Here is a 19,816-nt window from a genome sequence, read left to right on the forward strand (position 1 = left end):
TCTCAACATTTTACGTGTTCTCATTTGATCATTTCCTATATATATATATATATATATATATATATATATATATATATATATATATATATATATATATATATATATATATATATATATATATATTAAAAATGTGATTTACAATGGGAGATACATATGTTCAAATGAAATTATTTGGGTTTTTTATAATATTAATACACGAATTGTTTCGTGCATAGTGGACCCTTTAAAATCCCCCTCATTTACATACTGGCCTTGAAGTTAGAAAGTGTAGGGGCTTGAAATGAGAATATGTAAAAGTTGGTGGAGCTAAACAATTGACTCTTCTAGTTCAAGATTTCAATTCTTTCAAGATTGACAGTCTGACTTTATAATTAATTTGCATGTTTCTTTATCCTAAAGCGTGAAACACCGAGTATCCGTTCAATCGCTTTTCCCGATTATTATATTCTTCGTTGATTATCTGCGACGTTATATATAAGTCTTGTTTTTATCCAAGTTTTCATCACAACTTAAAATCATCTCTATAAAAGCTTCCTCTCAGTGGGTTTTCCGTTGATTATCTGCGACGTTATATATAGGTGTTTTTTATCGAACGTATCAACTTATCATCTGAAATCAATCAAAGCTTCTTCTCAGTGGGTTATCGTTTTCGATCCAAAAAAAGAACACAAAGATGACTTGGATTTCAATATTCACGGGCAAATCTGGATTTGCTGCTTCTTCTACGGCTGAAGATGTTACTAAAGGAGTTGATGGAACTGGCCTCACCGCCATTGTTACTGGTAATCTTACTTCTAATGCATGTTTGGGTGTGTGTATTCGTGTACTCTGTTTCTGATTGATGATAATTCTTCGTCGAACTCAAACGTGTGTGTGTCACGGTTTTTTCGGGTAATCGGGTTAGTGATCATCAGTTGAATTCTCTCAAATCGATGAGCTTTCCGATGGATTTACATCCATCGATATAGATGGACGATTCATATTGACGTTAAAGTTAAAACCCTGATCTATTCGAACTTTAAGATTCTGAAGTCCAATAATAAAGTAGAGATGTGGTCAATAGATACTTTCAATAAATCAATTTCGATTCAGATTTATAGGTGATCTGCATATTATGAACCATTTTTGCATCTAATCTAACATGTTTTAATAAATTAAACCAAAATCTCCTCAAATTCAGTCCTTTGACACCCCTGTTTTATATGATTTTCAGGAGCTACAAGCGGTATCGGCTTAGAAACAACACGTGTCCTTGCCTTACGTGGAGTACATGTCATTATGCCAGTCAGAACCCTCGAATCTGGTCAAAAGGTGAAAGAAAGTATTGTCGAGAAAATCCCGGATGCCAAGATTGATGTGATGGAGTTAGATATCAGCTCACTTGAATCCGTACGACAATTTGCATCACAATATTGTTCAAAGGGGTATCCTTTAAACATCTTGATGTAAGAAAATTTCATTCGATTGATCATTTAAAACACTTGTTAGGACGTTGGAAATGAACTGATTTTATCAAATTTTTTGTGTTAAAAGTCTGAATGCAGGGATTATGACTCCTCCCTTCTCTCTCAGCAAAGACAACATTGAATTGCAATTTGCAACCAACCATGTTGGTATGTCATGATTTCCATATACTTGTATATGTTGTTTTAGATGCAGAAAGGAACAGACATGGTGATGAATAAGAATTTGGTTTGGTTTGGTTTGTTCTGTTTTGTGTAGGCAACTTCTTATTGACACACTTGTTATTGGATACCATGAAAAAGACCACAAAAGAAAGTGGGAAAGAAGGAAGGATCGTTATTCTTTCATCAGAGATTCATAGGATGACATACAAAGAAGGCATTAGGTTCGACAAAATCAATGACGAGAACAGGTAAACCTTCAATCTAAATCGTCACTTATTTCTTTCAAGATTCAAAGCATCCTTTAATTTCATTATATTCTATAAACATTCAATTAATATATTGTGTTTATTGGTTATTTGTGATACAGTTATAGTGCATTCTCAGCTTATGGGCAATCAAAGCTTGCAAATGCATTGCATGCAAAAGAGCTGACAAGAAGGTTTCAGGAAGAAGGTGTGAATATAACGGCGAACTGTCTGCACCCTGGAATTATTGCAACAGGACTTGCACGCCATGGTGGTTTCAATGGTATATCTCAACCCCTAGTTTCTGCTATCGATTTTCGTATTATTTTTCACAAGAAATTAGCTAGTCATCTTTTTTCATGCATGATGATGATGTGTTACTTATGTTGGTATTTACAGCTTTTTTCTATGGTGTGTTCAACCGTTTCTTGAAGAACATCCCACAGGGAGCTGCAACTACATGCTATGTCGCCATGAACCCACAAGTTAAGGGCGTCAGTGGTGAGTATTTTGCAGACAGCAACTTGGGTAAAGCAAGCAAACATGCTCAAGATCCGGAACTCGCCAAGAAGCTCTGGGATTTCAGTTTGAATTTGACCAAATCCAAGTAGTCCGCTGGTGAACTTTTTGTATGTTTCATGTAATTAATATAGTAATGAACTAATGATGAATGTTTTCATAGTAGTGCTATATATTTGTTGTAACAAAAAATTGTGAATGTTTTATGTAATTCCATTTGGTTTCTATGCTGAATGAAACTCGTTTTTATCTTATAATGTGGTCCTATCCCATTAAATAACGTTGGGTTGTCGTTGAGAGAAGAAAAAGAGCTCATCCGTGTTAAATCATTTAGCCAACCTAATGATCCCCGTGTAGGCTAATCCAGCAAATAAGGCTCTACTTGAAAACATTTGTGTTTTTGGTTTGAGAGTTTCAAGTCATTAAAACTTGTGAAAAGTTTAAAACATGTTATCAAACTATGCAAGATATTAACATTTAATTTGATATCAAACATGTTTTAGTTTAAAATTTAAATCTACATGTACCACTAATTATTTATGGTATCCCTTTTAATTGATTTTTTGTCTTGTTTTTTTCTTTTACAACTTTTACTTGATTATTATTATTATTATTATTATTATTATTATTATTATTATTATTATTATTAATAAAAACAACAAAATAAACAATTTTAAAATTTAAAACTTCATGTGTCATTTATTGAAATACGTTTTTTTATGTAGTGTTGATAAATTTGACGCTTATAATTTGGGTCAACGTATTCAACCCCCCTCTTTCCGTTTCATATTAATCAAGGAACGAAAGAACCAATCCAAAACGTCGGAATTTAAATCGATCAACGGCAAAATGAAAGGTTGTAAAATTTTATAATGGACGCAGATATACCGGATTATAACAAAACTCACTTCCTTTTTTTTCATTTACAATTTTTTTAGACCAAGTTTTTTATCGAAAAAAAAACCGAATATACCGTTGTTCACGATTTTTCGTCCTCTTTCCATAAAGATCAATGATGATATATAAAAAACGAACTTTTTTTTTCGAAAAAAACCCACTTAATTTTCTTAGTTTTTTCAATATTTAAGTTTATTTTTATAAAAAAAAACTAATTATACCAAAAATATTAATTTTTTGTACTCTATTAATAAACATCAACACCGATTAAAAAAAAACCTCGAACAATGTTGATTCACACTGTGAATCTAAACTGTAAATATTTCAATTTTTAACATTCACAATATGAAAAATCTCGAACAGTTCAGATTCACATTGTGAATCTGAATTACTATTATGCACACTGTGAATCTGAGAAGGTTCACCAAAAAAAAAAAAAACCTCGATCAGTGTAGATTCACACTGTGAATCTAAACTGTAAATATTTCAAATTTTAACATTCACAATGTGAAAAAGCTCCGATCAGTTCAGATTCACACTGTGAATCTAACTTATTATTATGCACACTGTGAATCTGAGGAGGTTCACAATGTGAATCTGAACAAGTTTACAATATGAATCTGAACAGGTTCACAATGTGAATCTGAACTGAAATATCGTTTTTTTTTAAACATGAATATGAATCTATGTTTAAAAGGTACAAAAAATATAAATTTTGATATATTTATTAATTTTTTTCTATAAAAAATAGACCGTAACTTTTTTCATTAAAGAAAAAGTGAAGTGGGTTTTTTCGAAAAAAAAAAATCGTTTTTTATATATAATCATGGATCTCTATGGAAAGAGGACAAAAAATCGTGAACAACGGTATATTCGGGTTTTTTTTTTTTTTGATAAAAAACATGGACTAAAAAAAATTTTAAACGAAAAAAAGTGGTGGGTTTTTTTGTAAAGGGTGAATTTTTTGGTATAATCTGGTGTGTGTGCGTCCAATATAAAAGTGTACATCTATTTCCTTGGCCGTTGATCGTTATAATTTCCGACGCTCACGATTGATTCATTGGTTTCTTGGTTAATTATGGTTCTCTATTGAACCTCACTCTCTCTCTCTCTCTCTCTCTCTCTCTCTCTCTCTATATATATATATATATATATATATATATATATATATATATATATATATATATATATATATATATATATAGATATATATAGGATATAGATCCGGTAAGAAAATTTTTTTGGTAGGAAGGTAAGAAAGTTTTTTTTCTACATATTTTTTTGACGAACAAAATAAATGAATCACTAGATGATTCATTTGTAAGATGATTAACAAGAAAAAATTCCCAAAAAAACATCTTTATGATTCATTTTTAAGTAAATTAATAAAAAATTCATTTTTATGACAATTTTAGTGAATAACAACAAAATCATTGTATAAATGAATCATCGAGATGTTTTTTTGAGAATTTTTTCTTGTGAATCATCTTACAAATGAATCATCTAATGATTCATTTTGTTTGTTCGCGAAAAAAATATGTAGAAAAAAAACTTCTTACCTTCCTACCAAAAATTTCCTTCTTATTTGATCTTGACTCTCTCTCTCTCTCTCTCTCTCTCTCTCTCTCTCTATATATATATATATATATATATATATATATATATATATATATATATATATATATATATATATATATATATATATATAAGCTTAGGTTACTGTATTCTAACTAATTATTGTATGGATGTACGAATGATTGTGAGTCAATCATTTTACTTATTTTAAGAAAGTGATTAATATATATTATTGAATTAAATATAATTGAAAAATACCATCTAATTTAATTACAAGGGTATTTTAGTCAATTAATATAGATTTAATAAAGGAAAATTGCATATTTTAAGGGATCATAGATTCTATTAATTTTAAAAATCCGATTTTACGAATTATAATTCTTTTAATTTGGACATTCTGACAGAATATGTTTATGAGTTTATTCAAATATAAAAATATTCTTGAACCATAAAATAATAAAAATATTTTTGAACCTATTTCTTGATCATGACTTTAAAAACTTCTTGTAAAATAACAAATTCTTGAACCATCAATTGAAGAATAAAAACAAAAACTACATTAATTCTTATAGAATACGGGTAAGAATTGCTAAGAATTACATTTATTGTTTAAAAATAAAACTAAAAAAACTTTCAAATCAGGAAAAAAAAAAACATCAAAATCTAACAAAAACACTAATACATTCTAAAGTAATAATGTTGCTAAGAATCACTTCCAATTTTGTGGTCGGTTCTTCAACCATCAACTTGTGAAAACAAATCCAATTGTAGTTTAGAATTCAGTAATGCATTAGCAAATGAAAAATTAAAAAAAAAACTAAATTCCTATGGAAAAATATGCGGACTTGTGAATTGGATCAAAACCAATAACCAAGAATTGTAGAACATGCATAAATCAGTGAGAAAATATCCATATTCCATTCCAACAGAATTGGAATTCGTGATTCCATTCCGATAGAATTGGAATTCAAGATTCAGTTACCGTATGTATTCTGTTGGAAAAATATCCAAGTAAAAAATGCATAAATCAGTAAATCATTAGCCCACTCGATAAAAAAATCCATCACTAACCATGAATACAATCTGAGACTGCCATGACATGTTGAAAAATCAATACCACCATATTTCTCTTTGGCATTTCATCAAACACTTTTAGGGCGCTCCCTAAATCATCACATTTTCTATGAATCATGAATGAAAAAAATTCCAATTCAGAACCATCAACATAAAATTCATATGAACAACTAGATACTTTTAAATCATTATAAAAATCTAAAACTAAAGGTTGAAATTGTAGAAATTAGATAGTTGGAAGAAACGAAGAAAAAAACAGTTTTTATGGAATGGAATTATTCTGATCACATAATACCTAAAAAAACTATTATCTTGATATAGTTTTTAAAAATGCAAGGTGAATTACCTTTGTCGAGCCATGAGTAAGAACCTCATTTGCAATATTTGTAGTACCAATGAAGACACTGCAGAATTCCCTGGAGAAATTTGGGATTGTGTATTCAGTTTTGAAAACAACATCTTAGTAAACAGACAGGGGTAATATGAATTATCTTGATATAGTTTTTATAAATGCAAGGTGACAAATAGAAGATGGTTCTCGTTAGTCTTATTGGCGAGAGAGGGTGGGTAATGAAAAACAAATCCGAGGGTTTTTGTGTCGGCAGGGGCTGGAAGGGTTTTAGGCCGATTTGAACATTGATAGTTGTAATAGCATATATGCAACCTTCAACTATGTTTCAGGGTCCAAGAAATTGGATGCTATTACCTGGTGATTATTCTCGTCATCTTCATCGACGTTTCTTATTATCATCATCCCCAATTCATCTGCAAGACAGTGATCCTATTTGCCCTTTGTCGCGTAACAGATAAGTTGTTGCTTATTTTCAAGTCGATTTCCGTCGACCACAACGCCGCCCACTGTCTTCTTCTTCGTTTTCTTCTACTACTCTTTACGATGGGGGTTATGAAGATGAACAACATAAACAAGCAGCAAGAGAGGTTGTATCTGAGATTCTACAGGAAAATGGAGTTTGAGAGCCGAAAATGAGAATTTGAGGAGTAAGGCAGCCAACGGTGGAGAGGGATGAGAAAGAAGTGACAGTCTGTGTGAGGAAGAAGAAGGTCGGCGTATTTTGAGGCTAGGTCGAGGTCACGACTGGTGGAGTTGGGTTTTCATTCATGAAACAAATTTACCTGAATTAAAAGGATTAATGATTTAATTACTTAACTACAAAAATTAATTAATATTTAAGATTATAATTTTACTCCTATCCAGGTTTTTAAAATGAGTGGCTCACATTAATCCCTACATCTACATAATAATTAGTTAGTATATTTGAACATCTCTCTCTCTCTCCCTATATATATATATATATATATATATATATATATATATATATATATATATATATATATATATATATATATATATTAAAGTTTATTATTTTTTAACTTATTTTATTAGAAAATATATAGTGTTCATTTTTCATGAACTTAAATCTTCTGTTTTTAATAACCAAAAATATTAGTAAATAAAATGATTATGCCACATAAAAAAATGAACTCGACTTATAACAAAACGATATAAATATTACAAAACACAAATAAAATTTAACTTGATTTATAACAAAATGATATAAATATTACAAAACACAATGACAAAAATGTTAAAGAAAAAATTAATACATTTCAATTATAATATAAGATTTTTATGTAGATATACGGCTCAAAAATAAAATATTCCATGTGAAAAATGTTACTACAAGAGAAATAAAATAAAATGAACAATATAAAAAGAAAAAAAAATAATAAATAATGGAAAATTTTTATTTTGATAATATCTAACGGTAAAGGGTTATAGTGCAAATTAGGAAGCTTATTTGCACAAGAAAAAATAAACAGTACCAAAAGCACGTGAATATAGGGTTTGTTGGGGGGGGGGGGGGGGTGGGTGAGGGGGAGAGGGGGTGTTGAATAACTGGACCCTTATAATTTTTATGTTCTACTAACAATAAGCAATAATATTTATGTGTTTTAATGATAAACTTTTATATATATATATATATATATATATATATATATATATATATATATATATATATATATATATATATATCTTAATTCAGTTTTCACTTTTCAGGTTTAGGTTACTTAGTTATATTTGGTATTTTAGTATATCTCGTTTAAAGGGCGAGCTGTCTCTCCTATCCTTGTCAAAACATGAAATCACAATGAACTTAGGTTTTGGTTATTTGGTTATAGTCGGATAGATAAAGTATGTATTCGTTCCAAAAATCATCTATATCCACATGAGTTTTATCCATACGTTATGCTTATAAAGATATGATTAAAAATAATAATACTAGTAATAACTATAGCAATATTATTATTATTATTATTATTATTATTATTATTATTATTATTTAATAATAATAATAATCTAATAATAAATAGAAGAAAAACAATTAAAAAAAACAGAAGGAAACAGGAAAACAAAATAATTAAATTAAATTAGTGATTGTATAAGAAAAATAAATAAAAAAAAAGTAAAAAAAATGTAATTTGATTAGACATTTAACAATTAAGCTAGTTTTAAAAATGTACAATAAATAAGGGAAAATACCACCAATAGACAAAAAATCGGAGGTAATTTCAAAATTTAGACATAAAAATTGATTTTGTCAGCTATAGACATGAATTCCTCTGCGGAACCATGAAAACTCCGCTTAGAGGGGGTAATTTCGTAATTCCAACCCATCCTTTTTGAGAAAAACGACGCCTCCTCTTTTGGTCCTCACTAGTCCCCCGGTTGTCTTCGTCAGTCCGCATCGGCTCCGCATCGATGTTGATCGACTTCTTTTTCAGGCGACGACTTCAAATCCGCCGAAATACCCCCTCAAACGACGCCAAATGATGACCTATTCCGGCGAAATCGAGTATATACCACTTCAAATCCGGCACCGATGAAGGCAAATTCCCCGATGTTTTGGCCGATGGATTCGGTTCCCGGGTATTTCTCACATTCTCATCTTATTATTAATGTCGTATATGATTAAAATTTGAGGAAAACCCAATTTATTACATGGAATATGTATACAGATTTAGATTTTTTAGAATTAGAAATCACAGGATTCGTTTTTTGGGATGATCCATTCCGCGGAGGGTTACATCAGTCCGCAGAGGATGCTCCGCGGAGTGATGTGTTACCTCCGCGGAATGATATAATCGAAGAAAGTTAGGTCTCCGCGGAGGTGAAGGTCACTCCGCATAGAGGCCTCCGCGGAATTACCTCTAGGCTCCGTGGAATGACATTAAAAATGGTTTTTCCATAATTTTTTTTATTTTTCTGCTTTTCTGCCCTTTTCTTTTATGTATTTAGTTATATATAAAAAGTATGTTGCTATTTTTTGTTGTGTAGCACGAAGATCTCAATCAAAAAGCGGATTTAACTTTGAAAGGCGTGGTGGGGACTATCATTAAAGACTATTTTCCGCACCTAACACAATCACAACGACTATTATTCGAAGCTTCGCCGTTTGAAATATTCTTAGGAATGCGTATCCCACATGGTGATCCCTTACTTGTGCATATGATGACGTTGCACGAAGTAAGGTGTCAACAAATATTTGAAATTGGGAGGTTTCTTTTTGAAATAGAGGGGATGCAGTTGGCTTTTGGTGAAACTGAATATATATTGTCATTTGTGGTTTAAAAGTTGGTCCTTATGTGGATTTACTCCATGACGAAAAAGGCCGGTCAAATTCAAATCTTCGTGCTCGGTTGTTCCCAGATATTTCTGATGCACGTTTGCGGCTGAAAGATTTAGAAGACTTGATTATGTCCCCGGATTATTTGGCACTACAAGATGAAGATGTTGTGATGCTTATCCAGCTTGTTTTTATGTTGAAGGGTCTCCACGGACAGGACGTTAAAACGGGCATTCTCGCAACAGTATACAAGCTTGCTGATAATATAGATGATTGGAACAGGTATTACATTTAAAGATTGTGTATAAATGTAATGCAATAATAATAATTATAATAAATAAATTGAAAATTGCAGGTTTGCATGGGGTACGTATTTCTGGACCTATACTTCACGTTTGATGCGTGGAATGTTTGAGAAAATAGAAGAGTTTAGACTATTCAAGCAGGCCAATCCCGAATCCAAGAAAGTACACAAGTATACCGTTGCCGGTTTTATACTTCCGTTTAAGGTTACTTTCTAATGCATTTAAATAGTTATCATTGTTTAGTTTTTTATACTATAACAACTTTGAACTTTAGTTTGTATTATATAATAAGTTTGCATTATGACTTTTAAAGTATAACGGCATGATACTTACATTTTTTTTCATAGATATGGATTTTGGAGACGTTCCCAGAGGCAACCCAGTTTTATATACGCACGCCGACAGAATTGTCACGAATGAGGGCATGGAGAAGTAAAACACCGTTATCTTGGCTTCAATGTTGTCGAATAATCAACGTGTCTGCGGTATGCTTTTTATATTAACGGTCGTCTATAGTTACAAATTCCAATGTATTTTCATGGTAAACTAACAATCTGATTTCTGCAACCTAACAACCAACCTATTAGTGTCGTGGCAAACCCGGAGGAGCTGATGTTGCCGTTTTATGGTTCCCTTAAAATCACCCTTCAAATGGGAACCATCCATAATTATAACTTTACGACAAAAATGTTTGAACGCTCATATCTGCAATATATGAAAATGGAACACATAAACACTATAAATTTTTTTACAATTAATTATATATTAAATAAAAAGCTTTTGTATTTACCGTGATCCCAATGGCATAAAAACAACACTCGAAACAATCTTCTGAATCTGTTTGTATATAGGCCACCGTACCGGGATTATGCCTCTTCAAATTGTGAAAATAAATAGGAAGTTTGGAAAAACATTCTTCAGAGGATCCCAACAACAGTTCCATAGCATATTGTTTTGCACGCGAAGCTTGTTTGTAATTTACATTGATTTCCAGCAAAGCATTCAAATCCCTTGATATTTCATTAGGCCTCCAAACCTTGGAACGAGTTTTTCCCATAATCTCATGCAATATAGTACCCATGACTTTTTTATTTGCATGCTTATGATTTGGGTGTATACGAACATGTGTGCACGTTGTTGAAAGTCCTGATTTCAAATTCATCAGTGGGATCAAGGCGTTTTGCATATAAACACCAACTACAGTTCTCAATTTCACAATATACCTCATAACGATTTTTGTTAGAATGTTTGGTCTTAAACTGAAACTTTTCTCTGGTTGCTTTAAGACTCAAAGAAAATATTAGTTGTTGTTTGTTATCATATGTTTGACAAACAAACATATCATCATTTGGACCTAAACTGTGAAATGGTTCGGGTTCAACAATAGGATCAGGACAATCAGGTACGGGAGGCATAACATAAAATATGTCTGAAGCTTTTTTCCCGTGTGTGAACTCATCTTCTGACCATCCTTCATTTGACTCTTCATCGTCTGACAAAGTTTTCTCAGCCAGTCTTCCAAACTCATATAAATTTTCTTCTTCCACTGTATTCACTGCCACAGTTTCTTCTTGTTGACACTCTTGAACATTATCAGATACAATGTTTTCAACATTGTATGGTACAACCTTGTCAACCGCTTCTGTCTGTTCGACCCATCCCTCAAACACCTCCAAATACAAATGCATAATCTCATTCGTTTCAGAAATTACATTTCTGAGTTGATGAACATCTGCTCCGTCTACAATATTCATAACATACCCATCAATCGGGTGTTGATTACTATTGAACACATTAGCCTTACTTTTGACCAAATCAAACAATATTTGACGATCAAAAATTGGCGGAAGCAGTAAACTTAAGTTGTTAAACTTTGGTCTAACGTAAGTGTTAATCTCATTACTTATCTGCCAAAAACCCCCGGTACATAAAATAACAAAACTCATATTTCTTTTGAAAACAAATTTGTAACACTAAAACTGATCTAATATGCAAATGGAGCTAAAAAAATGAAAAAAAAAAACTTTATATCAAAAAAACCATCGCAAATACGTTGCAACCACCCATTCCACGGAGACATTAATCTCTCCGCGGAGCTCCTCGTCAGCTCCTCTGCGGAGGGATTTATGAACTGCCAAACAACTCACTCCGCGGAGGGGTTAATGTCTCCGCAGAGGACCCCCACAGAACAATATTTTAAACAATAAAAAATCACACTTTTTCAGCTTCCGCGGACATGACGTCATTTTGCGGAGGTCCGCAGAGGGTCCTCCGCGGAATGCATGTCTATAGCTGACAAAGTCAATTTTTATGACTAAATTTTGAAATTGCCTCCGATTTTTTATCTATTGACGGTATTTTAAATTAAAGTAGTGATTGTATAAGAAAAATAAGTAAATAAATAAAAAGTAAAAAAAATATAATTTGATTAGACATTTAACAATTAAGCTAGTTTTAAAAAGGTACAATAAATAGTGGTACATATCTAAACAACTATCCCCACTGCTCAAGTACTCAAGTGGACAGATGAAAGAAGCCGCCCCAGTTGAGTTGGATGTGGCCCACCCATGGATTTTAATAATAAAAAGGTTATATTCATTTATATAGTTGTTCGAAAAAATATAGTAAAGAACAAGTTTTTGAGGTCTATTATTTATAAATTATAATAAAATATTATAATGTGCTTTTTGTATTACGAGAACAGTTTCTTATTTAAATATATCAACTATATATTATAATATGTAATCCACTGCAGAAAGTGATACGTGTTATGTCTCCTTTTTTTTTCTGATCCACGCAAACATACAAAAATATTTATTGCTACCGTCAGACGATCTCCTTCACACCTACGCACCCTCCTCCTGGCTCCTTTCGATCTATAATCGTCTGTTTTCATGCATCCAACCCCTGATTTCTACCATGTATCGATTTCGATTTGGCCGTTCGGTAAGATATATGTGTTATGTACGTCTTCACATTCTCCGTAGTCGTGACCACCGCCATCACCGATCGATCGACCTCCACCGTCACCACACCAGTCTCAGCGCCGTCAACCTAATGAAGAAGGTATCAGCTCTAATGAAGAATGTGTTGTCGGCTAATAAGTAAGGTCTCTCTATCTCTCTTTCTTACTTCATGCTCACTTAGGGTTGTGGGTAAAGAGATACCCATCACTATTCTTTTTCTCCAGGGTTTTGAAAAAATTTGTTCGAATCTGGATGACGATTAACAAGATCGGGAAAAAACGGTTTATCAACTTGCAACAAGTGATAAGCAATTAATTTTTAAATGTTTAGATCTTTTTTGTTTGTCTTTATAATTGTTTGATTTTCATTGAAATCTGGAAATTTAATCTTTTTTTTTCATGATGAATTTCGTCTCTTTTCTCATAAATGATTTTCGTTTTTGTTTGGAGATTGTTGGGTATTTTATGTTGCGTCATGGGCTTGTTTTTGTATATCCGGATTGGGCCTGTCCATCCGTGATTATTATGTAGGGTTATGCTATAAATAGTGCATGCATGTATGCATTAAATACGTTCTTGATTATTATTCTTATTGTTTTGTAACCCTAAACACCTCTACAGTCGAAGTTCTTAATCGAGCTCTTCTGAGGTGTTAAAGTTTAATCATTCGACATCAGTTAAACCATTCTTGTGTTCATTATTACGTCTTTATTGTTTTTCTGCTTAGAATCTATCGATCCTACTAGAACATTGTTCTAACATTTGGTATCAGAGCAGGAGACTGTGTGATCAATACACATTCCTTCTGTGTTAAGAATTCTTTAGGGTTTCCGCTTTTATCGAATATAAAGAAGCCGTCTTATTCTTGTTGACGGTAACTCTTGTGTTTAATAAAACCCTAATCTCAAATTTACAGGTCTGATTCTGGCGGTTCTAAGGAAAGGCTCACCATGTCTCACGAAGATTCTCAAACTAATCCCATCAACATCTCTAACAACATTGGATCCACTACAAGGATTCTCATTCTTTACACTCAAGACTATGAAGTATGGGCGTATCACTTTGAAGATTACGTGGTTGGATCTGAAGATAATGGTTATCTCATCTGGGAAGCAATCACACTTGGGCCATTTGTTCACTCTGCAACGAACACGACAGTGAAGACTCAAAAAGAATATAACAAGCTTGTGGCGGACGTAGATAAGATGCCTCAGGATGAAAAGGACAAGTTGTTATGTAATGTGAAAGCCATGAGAATGATCAGATTCGCATTGCAATCTGACACTTTTCGGTTAGTTGGTTCATGCACCACGGCTAAAGAAATCTGGGATAGGCTAAATAACTCTACTCAACCGATGAGGATTTGGAACACTCCATTCAAACCTTGTTGCTCTCAAAATTTGGTGTTTTCGAACAGAAACCAGAAGAGAAGCTAATACAAATAATGAAGATTATGTCGAATGATCACTCGATTTATTCAATATGAGAAATAAATTACACTTTCAGCATAGAGTAAAGAATCTAACACTACATAAGAAACCTCACAACGTGGCGGCTACATTTTTCCTCCCTCTTAACCCTAATAATGAATAATACATGACTATTTATAGGGAAAAGACAAGTCTTGGGCTTTTAACCTACACTTCATCAAAGGGGCCCATTGCCATCATCCATGGAGTGCTTTGAAACCCTACAATCTCCCCCTCAAAGTATGGAATGGATGACAATGCTTTAACTTCCAAAACAAGCATCTAGAAAATAAAAAGATCTGCAACGAGGAATATATGAAACAATCCACGAATCTTGATTCTTCAATAGTCTTCAAACACGGGCTCTAGGATATATAAACCAAGCACTGAAGTAATGTCTTTAAACTTCATTTTCGAATGTAATCCCAAAAAAATTTTCATGAAAACCAAACCCGCCATAAAAACTCATTTCAGAACAAAGAAACCAAATCACTTCTTGTCTTTGAAGAGCTCCCCCTCCAAGTCACAATGATCTTCAAATAAGCTAATGATATAAGCCATCAAAAAATATCATGTAACAACCCAAACTTTAAGATTCGTAATGCCACTTGATCGAGAAAATACTAGAAGTCGGAGATATAACAAGTCCTTAGCAGAGCTCGATAAAGAACTTCCGCTGTAAAGGATACTTCTCTGTAAAAGCTTTAGCAGAGCTCGATGAAGAACTTCCGCTGTAAAAGCTACCTTCATAATTCTACCACAAGCTTTATCAAAAATCTTCAACTTTGAAAAGTCACAAATCCAATTTCGAATGGCCATACCAAATTCTCCCCCGATTTATAATAAAAAATGTGATTATAAAGCCTTCAAATCGTCATGAGAATGATCTTGAATGGATAAAAAATTACTGTGCTCCCCCGCGACAAAATGATATATACAATGATATATAAAATCCGAAAAAGTCGTAAAAATTTGACGTTATCACGAAAAACGACTTTTCGAACCACCAAGACTTGATGGAATCCTTATTTTTCTGTTCACAAAAAAATATGTGCGTTAAAGAATTCAAAACTGTTCACCAGCCCTTAAAATTGCAAACTTTTCGAAAAATGGGCTGAAATTGTCACTTGCTGAAAAACAGGGGCTGGAATGGTAATTCTGCATCAATATACCCATTTATTTGTAACAATTTCTGGAATTGGTCCAAAAATATCAAACTGTGAAAACAACAGGGACCAAAAGTGCCAATTCGCTGGAGTTATAGGGACCAAATATGAAACATTAAAGCATCTTCTTCCCCATTTAGACGCTTGATAAAAGGGATGCAGCGACTGGAACAAATGCGAGACCCCAAAATAAATACCCGCGAATCATACTTTCGTTCCAAGTACAAGCAACCGAAACCAAGTTCGGTCCAGGTTCATTGAACCGAAACCATGTTCGGTCCTAGCACAGGTTCGCTTTCGGTTCATCCTCCGTTCGCTCCAACCATTAACAAGCGAACCCAAGTTCGTTGTTCCAGGTTCGGTCCTAATTCATCAGCATTACCCCAAGGCGAATCTCCATTCTTTCGTTCTAAGAGCTACCAACCGAACTCAAGTTCGTTCCAGGTACATTCCAAAGCCATTGATACAAAAGCAAACTCAAGTTCCAATAGCTTAATTTTGACTTTCGTTTGACTTAAGTTCTTCCCGATTGAGTCCCGATTTCATTCACAGGTTGTTGAGACGAATCTGAACACAAGTTCGCTGCGAGTCGCAGACAACGAACGTTCGTGGGTGAAAGTTCTGATCGTTCGCAGGTTGGCATTCTCAATACATCAATTTTGACTTTCAACTTTGACATCTAATTGCGAATCCAATAATGTTAGCAGTGAAACCTTCCAACCCAAATTAACCATTTGAAGTGCCTGCGAATCATTGTGACCACTGAATGCGAGTATTACAAGCTCCAAATATACCAATAGCAAGCTGTTAAGTCGGAAATCGATCTCAATTTTGACTATCGAGATGATATGAGCGCGAACCCATAATCCCAATCATGATTCCATTCGCCTTGAACATCACACTTCCAAACACATGCTCGATTCCGATCGTTGATGTGAGTTACGATTCCAAGACCTCGTTTCCGACTACATTCGCAGGTGAAACAATCGAAAAAAAATTCATAAATCCAATTTTGACTTTTCTGTTTTTGACCACAAACAAACCCAGTTCTATTCATCCGATCCTCATCTGTTCATCACACTGCATAATCTGTATTCTTGATTCGCAACATATATTGGTACCTCAAACAAAACTTTAAATCATTGAGACACCAATTCGTCTTTAACATCATAGAATAGATATAATCTATAAGCAAAATTGACGTTGGAGCAAAAGAACGAACAGATTGACTTTTTGAAAACACAAAATCAATTGATAAAATCAAAATTGATCCCAATAATGGCGTTGTTCACAGAAATCGACTTAGGAACGGATGAGCAATAGATTTGACAAACATAGATAAGCTTTGTTGATTGCAGTACATGGTAACAACAAACACGATCGATGGCCCAAATAACCAACAATGAACAGTACAAGGAAACGGGAATCAATTGATTTACAATCGTCGTCAAACAATAACCTTAGACAAATCATTGATGTTCGTTTTGACAAACAGGGAAGATCGAACCCAGAAGAAGTGACGCAAACGGGAATTCTTGATATTATATTAAGGCAAAAGGGATGGACCATGAAGAGTATATGATCGAGATAATGGCCCAATACTAATAAAACTAATCCAACGACAATATATTGAATTCAGATCCAATCAGAAAAAAAATATTATCCAGATGAACAGTAACAGAATACATGAGTCTCCATGAACAGTTGCTTGAACAAATAGCTTGATTCCAAAACGCCAAAACACTAAAATCTTCAATAACTTGTGTAGAAAATCACCAAATCAAGAACCGATACTTCAAAAATCAATAGATCTTCAAAGACCCGCTCTGATACCACTTGTGCGAATTAAAACCCTAATTGTGATTTGATGAACAAGATGCGGAAAATAAGAACAAACATAAATAATAAAGATTATGTCGAATGATCACTCGATTTATTCAATATGAGGAATAAATTACACTTTCAGTATAGACTAAAGAATCTAACACTACATAAGAAACCTCACAACGTGGCGGCTACATTTTGTCTCCCTCTTAACCCTAATAATGAATAATACATGACTATTTATAGGGAAAAGACAAGTCTTGGGCTTTTAACCTACACTTCATCAAAGGGGCCCATTGCCATCATCCATGGAGTGCTTTGAAACCCTACAAAATTTGATCGAGCAAAAGGTAACTTTCATGAATGGTTTGAGACCAGAATGGATGGCAGTGGTTTCTACAGTGAAAGCTCATGAACAATTCAAATCGTACTCGCTAGCGAAACTGGTGGGTACACTTAAATCCCATGAAAGTGTGGTAACCAAGGAGGCGAAGGTAGTCTCTGGCGTTGGATCGTTGGCCCTTGTCTCAAAAGGCAAAAGTGTTGCAGAAGAAGAGGAGGAGTCAGATATGTCTGAGTGTGACCTTACAAGTGAAGAATATGCAATGATGGTCACCAACCCAAAGAAGTTTGCATGAAAGAAGTTCCCTGCCAATAAGAACCAAAACTGGCAAGGTATTTATAGTTCTGAGAAGGTGAAAGAAGAAACGAAGAATACCTCCCAGAAGGATAACGACAAGAAGGAAAGCAAGCTTGCAGGAGACTCTGGATTCGACTGCAATTACTGCCATGGCAAGAACCACTTTGCCAAAGATTGCATGCTGAGGAAGATGGCTGAGAAAAGAGATGGTGAAGATGATGAAGCATATTACATGCGAAAGTTGGAAGAAATCAAGAAAAAGAAGGCGACTAACAGTTCAATGAACGCCTTGATTGTGCAGGAAAATGTGGATGAAGATGAGTTCGGTGGCGTAGAAGTCTGGTCAACCGATTCTGAGGATGAATAAGTAAGAAAGCCCACACATGGAAGAGCTTATGTGGCGAGGGATAATGGTTCGGCTGGAAAATGCTGGATGGTTACAACTAGTAGACCAACCGAAAGTGAGTGCAAGAAGCCGAACCTGACTGAGGACAAGTGCTTTGCAGCCAAGCCCGTGAGTGAGAAGATCGACGACTGCGATCGGCTGATAAAAAAGGTACAATCCATCCTTGAATCACTGAAAGTTCCAGTAACAAATTATGAAGAAGAATTAAATGAATTAAAATTTAAATTTTCTAACTTAAGTGGTAGTCTCATGCAAACTCGCTTAGCGAATTCTAACCTAACTGACCAACTCAGCAGGGTGTCTTCAAAGAGTGAGGAGAGAAGGATGTGGATTGAGCTGAAGGAGACGGAGTTAAATTGGGCTAGGGATGAAATTATTTATTTACAACGAGACAATTTAAAGTTTTTGAAACAAAGGAATGTTTTTTGTTTAATTGCTAAACGCTTATATACAAATATTGCTCAGTTGCACTTAAGTTGTGAAATAGGGAAAAAGATTCATAAGATGATCTTACCCTTCCTTGAATTTAAGGAGGATGAGGTCATCGCTGAATGTGAATCCATAATGTCCTCAGAAGAAACATCCATCGCTTATAAAATCAGACTAGACAAGATAGAGACCTTCATTGACTCTAAGGAACATAAGTGTATGCTCAAAAATCTTTTAGATGAAAATGATAGGTTAAAAATTAAGTCCGAAACCATTCAATCATTTGACTCGTCTAACGCCAAATTAATTTCAGAACATAAAATGAATATAGAAAACACGTCTGAATTTGATGAGGAAAGTGAGATGAGCGAAATCTCGGTAGAAGATGTGGTTGACTGCTCTGAATTCACGAAGAGCGAAACCGAAAGTGAGAAACCCCTCATATCAGAAAACTCGGTTGAATACGCTCGCCTGTCAAAGGACAAGCCACAGAAACTCAAAGAGAAGGCTATGGTTTATCAAAAGGTTCAAACTGTGCCAAATCAGGTATATGCTGTTACAGGGGTCACTGCAAAACAAACAGCAGAACTGAAAATCTTGGTAGACGAAGATAACGCTGAAGGATGCGACGATTATTTCTGGTCCGCTCCTATCGATAATGTAGATGAAACCATCGGCTTATCTGAGCAAACTTCGTGGAGGGTAAAAGGTAGATATGTTGCTGAACCCATCAACAAACCCTCAAGTTTTGACAAACCAAGCACAAGTGGAACAAAAGAGATACCTGAAGAACCAAAGAAAACATCGAATGTTCCTTCCAAGATTGCAGAAACTCAAAAGGAGAAGCCAAAATCAAGCTTCAATATTCATAAATATCAAAAGCAGTTAGCTGAACAGAAACGCCAAAGAAATCAGAGATACATGAAAAATCTGAACGAGCGAAAACGGTATTGGCAATCTCAAAACCCCAACTACGTTCCTTCCAAGAAAGAGTTAATTGTCAAAGAAAAGGAAAAGCCAAAAGAAA

General features: G+C 33.9%; 1 protein-coding gene and 1 long non-coding RNA gene across 2 annotated transcripts; both read left to right on the forward strand.

Annotated features, from left to right (window-relative positions):
• Nucleotides 1–512: 512 nt before the first annotated feature.
• On the forward strand, nucleotides 513–2,649 carry LOC145165270 (short-chain dehydrogenase TIC 32, chloroplastic-like). The gene is made up of 6 exons (XM_079083979.1): nucleotides 513–782; nucleotides 1,214–1,445; nucleotides 1,534–1,613; nucleotides 1,723–1,876; nucleotides 1,996–2,156; nucleotides 2,273–2,649. The coding sequence occupies exons 1-6, from the start codon at nucleotides 674–676 to the stop codon at nucleotides 2,482–2,484; spliced, it is 948 nt and encodes a 315-aa protein (XP_078940105.1). The 5' UTR covers nucleotides 513–673; the 3' UTR covers nucleotides 2,485–2,649.
• A 10,001-nt stretch (nucleotides 2,650–12,650) lies between these two features.
• Nucleotides 12,651–14,360, forward strand: LOC145165272 (uncharacterized). Its single transcript, XR_013739997.1, has 2 exons — nucleotides 12,651–12,994; nucleotides 13,772–14,360. It is a non-coding gene; the product is annotated as an uncharacterized LOC145165272 (long non-coding RNA).
• Nucleotides 14,361–19,816: the final 5,456 nt, after the last annotated feature.

This window comes from Lactuca virosa, chromosome 3, assembly GCF_052849685.1.
Source record: "Lactuca virosa cultivar CGN04683 chromosome 3, Lactuca_virosa_CGN04683_v6, whole genome shotgun sequence".
NCBI classification, from domain to species: domain Eukaryota; kingdom Viridiplantae; phylum Streptophyta; class Magnoliopsida; order Asterales; family Asteraceae; genus Lactuca; species Lactuca virosa.